Genomic DNA, 14,829 nt, shown 5'->3' with positions numbered 1-14,829 from the left:
AGCAGTTCATGGGGGTAATTTTTTACCGAATTCAGTCGGTAACATACCATGCAATCATTACAATCAAGGAAACTCTGTCAATTTCCAGCTGTTGAAGCTTCAATTGTATGTTTGGGAATGAAAGGGTAAGATAGGGAACAGTGATCAATCTCATAACTCCTATAAGCAATACAAAATAGATAGTTGGGCAAACACGAACCCTTGGACATACCAGAGGTGGGATCAGATGCCTAGGAGGAGTACGCATCCCCTGTTGCCACGTCACACCCACCGTGAGCCCTATATCATGATCAGGTAACGGAGTTATCCGTAGTTAAAACCAGTGTGCCAAGAACGGTCTAACAATCGGTATGAAACATGTCAGATAGCATTTCACCCAATGGTAGGTTGTGTTGACGAACTAAATCGTTTAACGACTATAGCATTTGGGAAATGCTGACTTTCGTCGAGATTGCTGAAACCCCTCTATAATCAACTTGTTTGTCAGTAGCTTGCCTCAATTAAAAAAAATTAAGAACAAGCTCTTGCCTATTGAATCAGTTGAGAGATATAAACACCATATGGAGATGATGAAAGAATATTTTTAATGCTGAACAATAATCATATGAGATACAGGCAGACTACTGCCAAACAAGTTGATGGTGCAATGGTTTCAACAGCCTCGTATAAAGTCAGTATTTCACAACTTTTATGCTAGTTAAAACAATGTAGTTTGCTACTCTCCGTTTCGTATTGCTTATGAAAGTTATGAGATTGATCAGTGTTCGTTATCTTCACTTTTCACACTTTCTAACTGGTGGATCGGTTGCGCCAATGGTTATTTTCATTGGTTGTTTTACGTGTTCCATACCAATTCTTCAGTCGTTGTTTAGATACTTGACTTCCTTTACTTCATCGCCAAAAAGCTCTCGCAGTGAATTTGACCGGTCAACAGGGGATGTTTGCTCATACAACGTTCCACTTCATGACAGGTTGTATTTCCTGAGACTATTATAACGACCATAAAATTTACGAATGCTGCCTTAAGACAAGATTTTTAAAACCCTTGTAGCATCAACTGATTTATCATTAGACTACCACAAGTTTGAAATTGACGATACACAAATTATGCTCTTACGAATCAATTGTGGGACAAAGATGCAAATACAGGTGGCAAATGAATAGATGTGGGAAGTTGATATAATGACTGAGTTGTGAATGCAAAGTGAAGATAACGAACAGTGATCAATCTCATAACTCCTACAAGCAATACAAAATAGATAGTTGGGCAAACACGGACCCCTGGACACACCAGAGGTGGGATCAGGTGCCTAGGAGGAGTAAGCATCCCCTGTTGACCGGTCACACCCGCCGTGAGCCCCATATCCTGATCAGGTAAACGGAGTTATCCGCAGTCAAAATCAGTGTGCCAAGAACGGCTTAACAATCGGTATGAAACACGTCAGACAGCATTTGACCCAATGCTATGTTCAATGAACTATCCAAGTACGAAGCAGATATAGAAAGTTCTAAGATGTCTATGATTTTGAATACACTCGGATAAATCGAATCGACATCTGAATGGAAATGCATATTGCTAATAGAAAATACGTCGTTGATATATCTAAATGTCGCCTTTCAGGCCACAACAAAAGAATTTGTCTTTTCATGATTTTGAATAAATTATGCCTTGTAGAAATATAAAAAAAACAGACCAACTATTTAATGAATACAATTTGTCTCCACGGGACTTCCAAAAGCACTGTAGAAAGACATGTACACGAATCCCTATTTATTGTAAATGAGAAATCCTGGCAAATTTTTAGTATTAACTTCAGATAACTTTTTGTGGAATCAGAGTGATGAAAAGTAAAGATAACGAACAATGATCAATCTCATACCTCCTACAAGCAATACAAAATAGATAGTTAGGCAAACACTGACCCCTAGACACGTCAGAGGTTTAACATTTTTGATGACTGTACAGGAAACATGAATGAAAGGCGAAGATAACGAACAGTGAGTAATCTCATAACTCCTTTAAAGGGACTGATTCACGATTTTCCTCCAAAATTTGTATTTCACTCTAAGTAATCAAAATCTATAGTCTAATATGTTTTAGAAGGTTTCACAAAAAATTGAGGAACTTCATCATGACGGAAGCTCCTTATAGAGAGTTTATTATTTGTTTTGAAATCAAAGATTGAGGTGTGTTATTGTTTACGAGTTTTCAAAATAAATAGATACTGATCCAAGTTTATTATATATATCACATCTCAAGTATGCTTTAGGTAAAATGTGTCATCTAAAAGTTAAAATTTGTAATTGTACAAAATGAAGATGCTTTGAATTACAAAATTAATGTTTCACTGGTTTGTTTGTTTACATAAAAAGACTCGTGTCTTTGTTTACATAACACAGAATCAAAGCTAAAATATTGCTCTTTTCCTTACATTCAGACGGTCCAAATTTTGGTAGTCAACATTAAATGAGCTATATTTTTAATTTTTAACATCACAAATCAAAAATATTTCTTTCGATAAACGTGAACCGGTCCCTATAAGGAGTGCAAAGTAAAAACTTCTAAATATTTCATTTTTGTTGATAAGCAATTGTCTATAATGCCAAAAAACTTAGTCATTGATTTATCGTGAGGAATGGGTCTCTAAAATGTCAATCTAATTAAAATCAGGCTTTTTAGATCCACACCGTATACTATGCGTAAGAAGATCTGAATAACCCGACTAGGGGTCATGTTCATGTGAACTTTATGTTAGCCAATCAGTGCGTCGCCTCTGAAATCGTCGGCGTTTACAATTGAAGCAAAATGGCTGCAATTGTTTGGTTTGAAAGAAAACACATCATACCTAGATGTGACGTCACAATGCACCGTTTACGTCGACTGGCGTTTATTCTTCGCATTAATTAAGTAAACCATTTTGAAAACTACTCGAATTGCACCCATCCCTATTCATACATAAATTGCAATTAATTTGATTTGGGTGCATTTTATATCGTACGTTTTGTTGTTTGTATGAACGGAATAAATTAGGCATTATTGCGGAAGTTTATAATTTCTGATGTGAGAATATATAATTTTATAAAGTGGAATAAAATTCGTGGGAGACTTGTTTCCGAATTGCCGGGAACAGCCTAAATAGCCACTTATGTCTGTATAGCGCAATCTGACTGGCTGATAGTTCCCATGAATATTCCACGCCATAGGTCAAGGGGAAGTAACCTTCTATGCGATTATATCAGATCCTATTGTAGCGATTGTCAACGTATTTTAGGATCTGATTTTGATTAGATTGGTAGAATGCTGAAAAGTTATACTTTTTGATGTTGTTGATTTGGTAAAAGTTTCGTTTCATATTTGCAAGAACTTATTTGGGACTTTGTAGAATCCATGTTAAATTTAAACCACTTCTCTCACATGTTTGTGGAATAATACGTCTTAAGTTTCTCCTTCACAGCAGTCAATATTTTTTGTCGAGCAACTAGAAATGTTCAGTAGACCATTTACTGGATTCAGTAATGTATCTCTGTACGGATTTTTTTGAATTTTTGGAATACTGTATAGAACTGACAACCCATATTATTTCGTTGCATTGACTGCGATATTAAATGTGGTTTATAATTGAAACACAATTTTGAAGGATTTCATCTTTTGAAAGGGAACTAGGAGTATAAGTAGTATTACCAAATGTGGGATTAATAGTTTGTTTAAAATACAGATGTAATAATGAGTCTTACAAACACAAACAAAGCTGATATGCACAAGCTTAGTCAACTAGAACCAATAAACATTCCTCGTTTGAATTATCTAATTCTTTCATCTCTTCTAGTTTACTATATATTCCATGGCAAATTCTTCCACATCTGCTTCACATTTGATTATGTTATTGCACAACGAGGTTAGCAGCCAACTCAATCTAATTAAAATTAGATCTTCCATCCGCCCCCCAGTTTTCGATACGTCGCGTGGAAGATCTAACAATATCCCATTAGGGGGCATGTCAGAGTTAACTTTGGTTTGGCCAAACAAATAGTCACTGCTTACATCTTTGGATGTAAAAGTAAATAACGGTAAGCCTCGAGAAGTTCCGAATGTTTAAACTTCCGCATGAAAAAAAAACATGGCAGCGCCAGTTGGAACACATATGAGTACTCGGACTACCCCACGAAAAGTATATCCTCTGGGGAACATTTGCCTTATCTGGGGGTTTTCATTTGTAAGCAAATATGTTGACACTGATGGCAACATTAAAATCAACAAATAACTGGACAAAAAACTTCGACTTTCCACGGACCGAATGGAAGTTTTGAAAGATGTGTGCGGAATTTCGGATAGTGTGGTGTATCCAACTGACACAGGTGTGTGTCAAAAGTGTTTCAGAAGTACCGAAAGAGTATTAAAACTGGAAAAGGAAGCAGCAACTATGAGGGAATCTGTTAAAACATCTATTCAACTCACGCTGCAAAGGTCAGTCACATTTAAATAGCTCTGCTCACTTTAGAAAGTCGATAAATTCCCCCCTTGACCTTTTTCCCCAACTTCAAAATGGCAAGTCAAACTCGTTGATAGAATACAACTCATTAGGTTCATATACGTTTATAACTGCATATTTAATCGATTTCAATTGAATAAATATCAAAGTAAATGTGTGTGTTGAAGGGGGGGGGGTCACTTTCATACAGATTTTGTTCAACATATTATTGCCAAAAAGATATTTCATTTGTTTCAATATGTGTGGCTTTAATAATAAAAAAAAAACTTGATGTTATGATGTACATTCAATCTCATATAAATTTAATGTTTGTGTGCCTTCCCCCTCTAAAAGATCCACTGAAAAGAGAGAAATAAAGAGCCCATTTAAAGAAAATACTGATGTAAAGAGGGTTCGACCAGATGATCCACTGTTAGTACCTATCAGAAGGGTAATGCCAGTGAAGCTGGTAGAACTCCAGTCTGCCAGTGCTAATGTGATTGTGAATACCAACAAAGCACGGCGCTGTCTTGGTGGGGACTTTTTGAAACAGGTAAGGGCTGGGTATTGCACTCGATGTCTATGTAAAGGCAGTGTGCCGGTGTGTATTGCAAATTATTAATACAATTTGACATGTCAATCAAATTGGTATTAAGTTCTTGGGTCGTCTCCTATTTATTGTCAAACTATTTATTGCTATTACGCTTAGTGAGTGTAAGGTATAGGATATATCAACTATTATGATTACAATAATGTGTATATGAATGTGGCTGAAACACGTGTATGCTATATTAATCATAATTCTGTTGCCACCTGCTGCCTTCATTCCTACTACTGCTGAAAAGATTATGAATTACCCCTGTTAGTGGATAAAGTTTTCAAGAACTTTGAACACACATAACTTCATAAATTGCAGACCACAAGTAACTGAATATCTTTGAATACATTGTAGGAGAAAATAGCTGATAAACATGAACATGTTTATCAAGATTGAGAAGTTGAGGTGCTAAAGTAGGATGACGAAACTTGGTGTGCAGTGAAATCTTGCAGACATGGTTCTTTGAACTGACAATGACATTTGTAAAGAATTAAGGGAAGTGTTAGATGATCCGTAGCACTCCGAGAACTACTGGTTTTCGAGAATGCTTGAAAATGAACGTTTGAAGTGTCACTTTTGTGAAGCGACCTATGCATGTGTGGGCTCACCCCAATCCCGTGAACAAAAAAAAACATGATGTTCAAATCCCTCCAACGAATTCAAATTGAAAGAGAAGAAAAGAGATCAGCTCCAGGATTACTTGGTAATGGTATTCAAGCTTGTCATTCTTCACAGAAACTTGGACACAACTGTAGATATGGAGATGGAGAGCGGGCAGTCAGGTCAGCTAAGTATGAACTGCCTCTATATAACAAGACGAACAAAGTCAAATACCTGATATGATCCATTCAGCTCACAGCCTTAACATCAAATAGTGGTGTACTCCCAGAAGATCAAAGACAACGGCTAGTTGCAAACAGATTTGGCAATATTCAAGGTGGACAAAATAACAACATTGTCCTTGATGAATACCTTGAAATGGTGAACCGTGACAGCAAAGTAGCTTGTACTGGCAATCAGTCAAAAGATAGCATAATTCTCCATTCCAAGGAATACCCACATTTAGTCAATTTTTTAAAACATCTCGATGAAATCGCAAATGTTCGTCAAAAAAGGGCTTTCATCACCTACCTTCGTACCAGAGTGATGTGAAAAAAGTTTTACAGGATTTAATGCAAAATGGTATTCTTGTCTATGACCCAAATAGGAAACTTCGCAAAAGATTTGTCATTGATAGAAATCCGTTCGACAACGCATTTACCAAACTCCCAATTATGATTCATAGGCACAAACCAACTTTGCTATTTTGTCGACTCCGGAATTTGCACATTTGATTTTGCCAGCTTCTCTACGCAGAAACTACAAGTGCGTGCATGTCATAAATATCTGCATATTATCGAAGTTTTAAGAATTTCAAGCAAGTTGATGTCTTGATACTTTGCGTTATGTACATTGTATATGGTACTGGTATTGTGTAGTATTGTGCCAAAACAGGTAAAAAAAATAGGACTTTGGTTTGTAAGGCCTTGTATTGAAATTGATATTGAATTTGATGACTGATTTTATCTTGAGGCAGATGTTCAAAAACATTTTCTTTTACCACCCATTTGACACAATAATAAACATGTACAATTCTTGCATGTCTTGAGCTTGAATAAAACAAATACAAACAGTGACACTAGGTATTCACTTAAATTTATTGACATGATCGAAGAAACATTTTAAAGATTAAGGGCGAGATTAAAAGTTGAATGTCTGGCACATACACCCCACCCCAATCAAATACCTAGTACTTTTCTTCTAGACATTACAACCCCTTAGAATAATGATTTAACTCAATTCTTAAGTATAGGTACAATGAATTAAAAAGCAATTAACCTACTTAGTACAACTATAATGACATAGACTGAACATGTTCAATCTTTCTCATAGATCCTGAAAACCAGATCCTCCCCTTTTAACATAGCTTTTTATCCGACATGACCTTTTATATATCTCCCTTTCAAGCATGTAATAGAACAAATTTTACCTTGGCCACTGAAAAGGAAAAGCAATAATATTAATGTTGATGGTTTTTTATTCCCCCAACCCCATCAGTTTTTTTGATGAGAAGTCATTGAAAAGTCAGACATAACATGAATTTAAGTCAAGTGTGCCATCTAAGAAGTCATTATCTGAACTTCCAAAATAATATTCAGTCTCATTACTGCCTGAGTTGGAAATGACACTCTGTTCAAAAAGTTTCTCCAAGGAAAGATATTCACAATTGCCACAACTACGAAGTTTGTGGCACACATCGCAGCATGTTTGTTTTTTAACGTCCTGTTCAAGTTCACTTAAATTGGATTCACTCAAAAATTGTTTCGTAATGTTTATTCGTCTACAAGTAGGTGAACGTAGGATATCTTTGATGGATTTGTCAAGTCTACGCAGATGATAGGCGTTAAACAAAATAAGGGCAGTTGATGACTCCCCATCTCTTCCAATGCGCCCTATTTCTTGCACTAAGTCTACAATATTTTCGGGTATTCCGAACAGAATTACACTGTTGCAATGGGACACATCAATACCCATCCCTAATGCAGTGATACAAATCACTAGTCTGATTTTTGAAGTGTTATTCTGGTCACTTAAGCAATTGACAATTTCAGTTTTTTTGGCAATGGGTGTTTCTGAATGAAACAGTTCAATAAGAGGACTTGTGCCATGCAGCTCCTTAATGAGATAAGTGTAAAGTTTAGAAACAGCATTAATGCTAGAACAGTACCATAATGTTTTGGGAAAGTCACTCTGCAAATGTTGAATTCCATCCACAAGCCAGGACATTGTCATTTCAAGATCACTGGATACTTTCAATATTGAGTGTTTTACGTTAGCTTTATTTGGAGACATAACAATTTCTACTGTGTTTGGTCCAAACGACAAGTGCTTTGAAACTCTTTTCTGAATTTTTACTGTAGATGTTGCGCTTAGTGCGATAACACTGGCTTTTGGAAATAAAAATCTTAATTCTCCCACATGCGAAAACCACTTCCTAAATGCTTGTTTCTTTGAACCCATTCTGTCTTCACCCCTACATAAAATATAAACAATAACCTGGTCAGTGGTTGTGATCAAAACATGAGGAATAGTTTGTTGGAATAATGATATATATACAATGCACTTACAATAAGTAAATGAAAAATTACCATGTTGCAATCGTATGAAATTCATCAATGACTATGTTTTGTATATTCAATTTCTTCATATCTTCTCTCCAAACAGCATTACTTATCAAAGATTCTGGAGATGCATAGATGACATATATTTCCCCACTGAGTATCTGCCTGTCACTTTCTTCACTTAAACCTGTAAAAACATTTTTTAAAGAATACTCTGTAAATGGCTGGTACTAAAATATGTTCCTCCATTTTTAAATTATGTTTATTCTAGTAATCAATAAGCATCTAACGCCTCTATTGTGTTATTTTCAACCTTCTATCCACAGGGTTTTGACACAGTCCGAGGAAACTTGTATATCCTATTATTATAATACTATATACCAAAGTTTGCTCAGATTGTGTCGAAACCCCGTGGAAATATTTGTCGATCCGAAACTAAGCATCAGTGAAAAAAACCGGTATCATGGTTTACATAAAGCCCTTTTACCTTTGTACGCTGCCGATATACCCGGTACAGTTGATATTTTCTTCACCTGGCCCTGCATTAGTGCAACTAAAGGACAGCAGACTAATATCACAGCACTAAATCCGGGGTTCATCTCGCGCATAAGTGGAATGAAGACTTGAAAAGGCAGCGATTTGCCAAAACCAGTTGGCAAAATGGCCAAACAGTCTTTGCCTTCAACCATGGCATTCAATATGCTCCGTTGTTCTTTCTTTCAAGCACTTACACCGAAACGTGGTAAAATTTCCTCTAAAGCTGCATCGATTATTTTAACGTAGGCCATTTTTCCTTTCATACCGATTGCATTTTGTAAGAATAGCCCGCGATTGGTTGAAACAGAAGCAATTCATTGGTCGATCTCAGGTTACCAAAGTAGACACTGACGTGACCCCATACGGGATGTCTTCAGATCTTTGTGTAGCGACATAACAATAACGGAGCGGATCAAAGATCTTATTTTAATCAGATTGCTTACAATTTGACTACTTATCCTTCAGGACATGGAGAAGCGCCTTATCCACATCAAATGTAAGTCATACAGTCAGTGGAACCCCCAAAGAATCACGAGGTGCCTGCAGGACCTCATAATAGAGGTCTGCGGAGAGAAAACGCTTCACTAGAGGTAGCCTATCCCCCGGGGCATGTTCCACATCATTTTGATTACAAACCGCCGTTTGCACCGCCAGAGTGGCAAATTTACAACTAACTGGACGTAAACATTTTTTAACCTGCTAAAGCTGAAGCGAACATTACTTTTCAATAAAACAAAATATGTCGTGAGTTTCTTTTTTTTTTCTTCAGATTTAGTGCTATATTCAAATTAAGAACAGTTTCTGTTGTTAAAAGAAAATGAAACTGGCAGTGAAATTGCATTTCCTGCATGATAGTCTCCATAACAATCTAATTAAAATCAGATCCTAGAATACGCTCACAATCGCTACAATACTTACGCAGAGTATACGGTGCGGATCTAAGAAGTCTGATTTTAATTAGATTGGTCTCAATAACATACTCACACAACACAACAATTAGCACAAGCTTGGTTCAGCAATCGCAATTTATTGAGGAATAGCAGTATATTATGTATTACCAATAGATGAATTTGAAAAATTGAGGCAATAGCCCGATATTTGACAAATATAATTTTATTGTACATGTTTGTGAGTGAAATATCAGTAATAAAGTTTTAAATTGGACTCCATGAGTAAGTACACCAATCTAGTTAGAGAAAAAAAAAATATATCAGGAGTAGGGTATCTTGATAAAATTCTTTATAATATGTCATCCCGAAAAATCTTCATTGAATAAGTGTTCAGAACTTGTCAGCACTTGCCGTCATTCCCATAAATTTCTATTTACTCAATCCTGTGTGTAATCATGCTTAGCAACTATCCAGTATGTTTCTCTGTAACATATTCTCAGCCATGCGGATGTTTTTCGTTAGATGTCATTTTTCTCCCGACGAGTGAGGGGAAACCATCCCCTTACGAAACAGCCTGTAGAGAAATAAATGTTATGTGATTGAACTCCATCTGATCATCAATATATATATATATATATATATATATATATATATATATATATATATATATATATATATATATATTATCATCACTGCAAAGCAATGCATACGATACACAAACAATAGTTCTATTCTCCAAAAAATTTGCGAAGTAAGAGTGTGAAATACCAAAATTAACAAAACGACTGATTGATTGTATCTTGTTTAACGTCCCTCTCGAGAATATTTCACTGATGTGGGGGTGGGGTTGGGGTATACTGTCTTGCAGTAGTTATAGGAAGTAGATCAGCTGCTGGTGTATATTGCACTGCTTTGTGTGATAAATAGTTCTAAAATATTGTCTTTTGCACTCTGTTTTTGCAATGATTCTAGGAATTTTTTTTTTTATTGTGTACCCTGACTTGCAGTGGTTGTAGGTTTTTTATTATACACTTTTGCAGTGATTGTAGGTTCACTAGTTCTTTATTATCTCCCTTCTAAAAAGGATGTGACACTTCATTTGAACAATTGTGAGTCTCAAGGATGCTCAAGGATGCTTTATGACAATTTTGGTGAAATTGGCTGTTGGTTCCTGGGAAGTAAAATTGTGTAGGGTTTACAATCGGATGGAGAGAATGATTTCTGCTAAACAACAGGTGATCAGAAAATTTCTTTAGCCTATAGCTCAGGTGAGCTAAAAACAACTAATCTCAGAAATATTTCCTACACCATTGAAAAGCAGCACCCCCATCCCCAGAAAATAAAAGAAAAGAGAAAGAATGAATTCATCGTAACGGTAATACAATAAATAGATAAATAAAAAACCTTTTGGGCTGGATTTAGTTTTAGACTTTACAAAAGGCTCATCGGTATTTCAGGAGGATAATTTGTACCCTCAAGTTAGACCCTGGATTATCCTTCCGTATTCTATAGTTTTTGACTTTCGGCCAGACAAACACAGAACCTTGTTTTCACATATCACACTGTCTTCAGTGTATAGATATAGGAGGACACTTTTACTAGACCTCTTCCTACGATGTAGCATGATACATGTATTGTTTACGCATTTTAAGTTCGTTATTTCCAAATAATAATTCATATTTTTTGTGAACCTTTATCCTGATTTTTTGCATAAAATGTCTATAGAATGCATCTGGACTCTTTTGCACTCTTTCTAAAAGAAGTTCTTGATTGGCAAATACAGGAACTTTAACTTAACATATTTTTATTCGTGGCACATATACTTCAGTTGAGTATCACAGAGTAAATGATCATTGTCCTCGTAACAAAGTATGCTTCCTTGAGATATAGTTTCTCTTGAATACAGGGAAACTACAATTTGCTTTTACTTAAATGCCTTTTATATGAAGGATGAACACCATTTACATGTATATTATTGAAGGAACATTTCTATACAATATATAAAAGAAATGTTGAAAATTCGAAATAGATAAAAAAATTAAAGTGTGATGTGGAGTGGATCCGAAGCACGACAAAATGAACCTCTGCATACAATGATAGCTGGCTAAGCTACACTAACTTCAACAACTAAGGGATTTGAATACGAACCAGGTTGTCAAAAAACAGGTTCAACAATTTTTGTAGTCTTTATTTCTGAATTTTGATCCCAGGACAGGGGGTGTCCCTTAAATATTCTATTGATTTCAAATGGTTCATTAGATTGCAAACTATTAACATAGCAACATTTTATGAAAGTCCATGTAACAGTGTGACTTTTTCCGGAAATATGTTCTCCCCCTATGTGTCTTTTATCTTGTTACCCTGAATTGATCGTTTAATTTGCATTAAAAAAATATTCTCCAAAAATATAATACAAGGAGAGGGAATGGTATTATTTGATTACGGTTATATACATCTAAACATAGTGTATTGTTAAACTTTGTTTCTGTAATCACGTGCTCCGTTAATGCGACATCAAATCACTCGCTTAGAATAGCGACAGTTTTGTAGCAGTGACGATGCTAAACATATCAGTGGCGGATCCAGGATTTCCGAAAGGGGGGGGGGACATGTGAAAGTGAAGTATTAGCTAAAATAATCAGCCATTTTGGGTGCCAAATATGGAGTTTTCATCTATATATCTTTGATAGTGGCACAACAAAATACGCACACTTTGATGGGCGACGCCATTACTGCTGGCACTTTGAGTTTCCGGAATACTTACGGCGATTCCCGTTCGTAATCGACAGGTCACGTAAGGTCATGTATTTTAATGAGTTATACGAAAATATGGGCGCTGTGTCCCATGGGAGGTAAATTGAGTGCGATCGACCGTGGATTTCCAACGATGGTAAAAGTCAGGCAAAAGAAAATCAAAGAAATACAATCCGAAGATCTGACCATGAATTAAAAGCGTACATGGATCAATATTCACCGCCATGATGAAACAAGAAAGAAATGTCATAGATACTCTCCCAAAAGATCAGATGTCACATAAAATAATTAATATCTAATCATTAATTTGTAAATGCTTAAGCGACGTTAAAAAAAGTCACAATTATAAATTGATTATGATTTTTCATTTGTAGGCATTCTCATACAAAAGCAGAAGAACACCTACCCGTAAAATATAAATGTGAAACAATTTTATAATTGGTTCATTAATGATGAATTCCATCATTATCTAAGTCAACAGCAATATTAGAAATTAGATGTGTAAATGTATACAGTACATACATCACAGTGTATAATGCAATGTTTCTATATGAGCTGTACATTGCAATTTTTCTATTTTTAAAATGGTTTGTTAAAAACTGTTACAATGATAATTATGGCATTCATTTTGAACAGATTGAGTGTTTAAACTACAAATTGCGCGTTAGAGTCATTTATTTATGATAGTCATATTTAAAACTCGACTAATTGTTGAAGCAGCTCTGAACCAAAAAAAAAAAAAAAAATGGCGGCGTCAATACGGCTCCCAAAATTTTCAGTGTAGGTATGTAGAGATTTTCTCATCTCTCTAGCTGATTTTGACTTTTTCCTTACATACGTGTTACCGTTAGAACCTTGTACTACGAACTTTTGTCGGTATCAATGCTGTCAATCAGTCGTAAACAGGGTTTACCGATGACGAATTATCGGTGCTGGTAAAAAGGATGTTAAGTACTGTTAAATAAGCTTGAACAGTCGAAAATAATAAAAGAGAAAAACAGTTATTCAACTTATTTAATATAATTTGAAATTTTCTTCATGTTTACGTCTTATTTCGTTGAGATTTGCTTTTTTTATTTTATGAAAAACGTTACGAAATGATTATACTATGTCATCATTATAGTATGCTATCGATCACAGTACAAAGCTTTCCGTCTTGTTAATGTACGTTTAACTACCTCGAACCTCAGTGCAAAAGCCAATCAAAATGCCGTGTAGAAAACAGTTGCAAGAGAATAACATTTTTTAAAACTCGTTTCATGCATAAACTCAAGATAAGAACTTGACACAAGCGTCAAATATATCTCTTCAGCACGAAGAGTTAATTGTGAATTGAATTTTATTACTAGTTGTGGGAATACCCAGAGTAGTTTTGAATCCACAAAACACTGTACAATGTCATCCTTGCTGTATTTCAGGAATGAATATATATGTATATATATATATAATAACTGCATAACTGGCAATAGTGTGTCAAAGTGAAATCAAAAACGTCTTCAACAAACGTGCACGTGCATTGCATGCCATGGGAAATGCGTTTATCATCACAGTTTATGCTTTTGCTACCATTGCACGATTTTCACTTAGGCATCGGTGTCTTATTCTTTCTAAAATTTCAAACTCACTTGAGTGTTTACACTACGTTTATCAACACAATGCCCCCTCAACGTGTAAGGCGTCGCCTGACGACAGAACAACTGGGCAGATGTATTGGAATGCTTGACGCTGGCTATTCACAACGTGACGTTGCAAATGCACTAAACGTCAGCCAGAACGTTGTAAACAGGGCCTGGAACCGACAGCAAACTATTGGTAAAGCAGCACACTGACATGGGGGTGGTCATCAGAGGTCGACAACCCAACGCCAAGACCATTTTGTGGCTCTTCAGGCACGACGCCATCCCTTCTGAACAGCAACCGGCCTACGTAACGACCTCCTGAACGCCTCGGGGGTGAATGTGTCCAATTAGACGATACGGAATCGGCTTCACAATGCAGGTCTCAACTCGAGAAGGTCATGTGTTCGAGTCCCTCTGACTGTTCGATACCGGCGGGAGCGATTGGACTGGGCTGAAGATCATGTCACTTGGACACAGAACGATTAGGTTCAAGTTCTGTTCACCGATGAGTCCAGGTATTGTTTGGACTTTACAGACAGGAGACACCGAGTGTGGCGACGACAACGTGAACGTTTCCATGATGCCAACATCAGTGAACATGACTGTTATGGTGGTGGTTCCATCATGGTCTGGGGTGGGATCAGCAGGGATGGAAAAACAGATCTTCATGTCCTGGAGAGAGGAACAATGACGTGGGTTTGGTACCTGGATGATATCCTCGATGTTTACGTCAGACCTTACGCTGGAGCTGTTGGCCCTGACTACATCCTGATGGATGATAACGCCCGTCCTCATCGCGCC

At 36.3% G+C, this 14,829-nt stretch overlaps 1 protein-coding gene and 1 pseudogene across 1 annotated transcript; one reads left to right on the top strand and one right to left on the bottom strand.

Moving 5' to 3' along the window:
* The first annotated feature begins 4,118 nt into the window (after window positions 1-4,118).
* Window positions 4,119-5,463, top strand: LOC130048627 (uncharacterized; annotated as a pseudogene).
* A 1,728-nt stretch (window positions 5,464-7,191) lies between these two features.
* LOC125656009 (ATP-dependent DNA helicase RecQ-like) lies at window positions 7,192-14,823 on the bottom strand. Its single transcript, XM_048886572.2, has 4 exons — window positions 14,734-14,823; window positions 8,716-8,944; window positions 8,256-8,415; window positions 7,192-8,140 (listed from the first exon to the last, which is right to left on the bottom strand). The coding sequence occupies exons 1-4, from the start codon at window positions 14,821-14,823 to the stop codon at window positions 7,192-7,194; spliced, it is 1,428 nt and encodes a 475-aa protein (XP_048742529.2).
* Between the last annotated feature and the right edge of the window lie 6 nt (window positions 14,824-14,829).

The sequence above is a fragment of the Ostrea edulis genome, chromosome 7 (genome assembly GCF_947568905.1).
Source record: "Ostrea edulis chromosome 7, xbOstEdul1.1, whole genome shotgun sequence".
NCBI lineage: Eukaryota > Metazoa > Mollusca > Bivalvia > Ostreida > Ostreidae > Ostrea > Ostrea edulis.
This window is presented reverse-complemented; position numbering and strand designations above follow the sequence as displayed.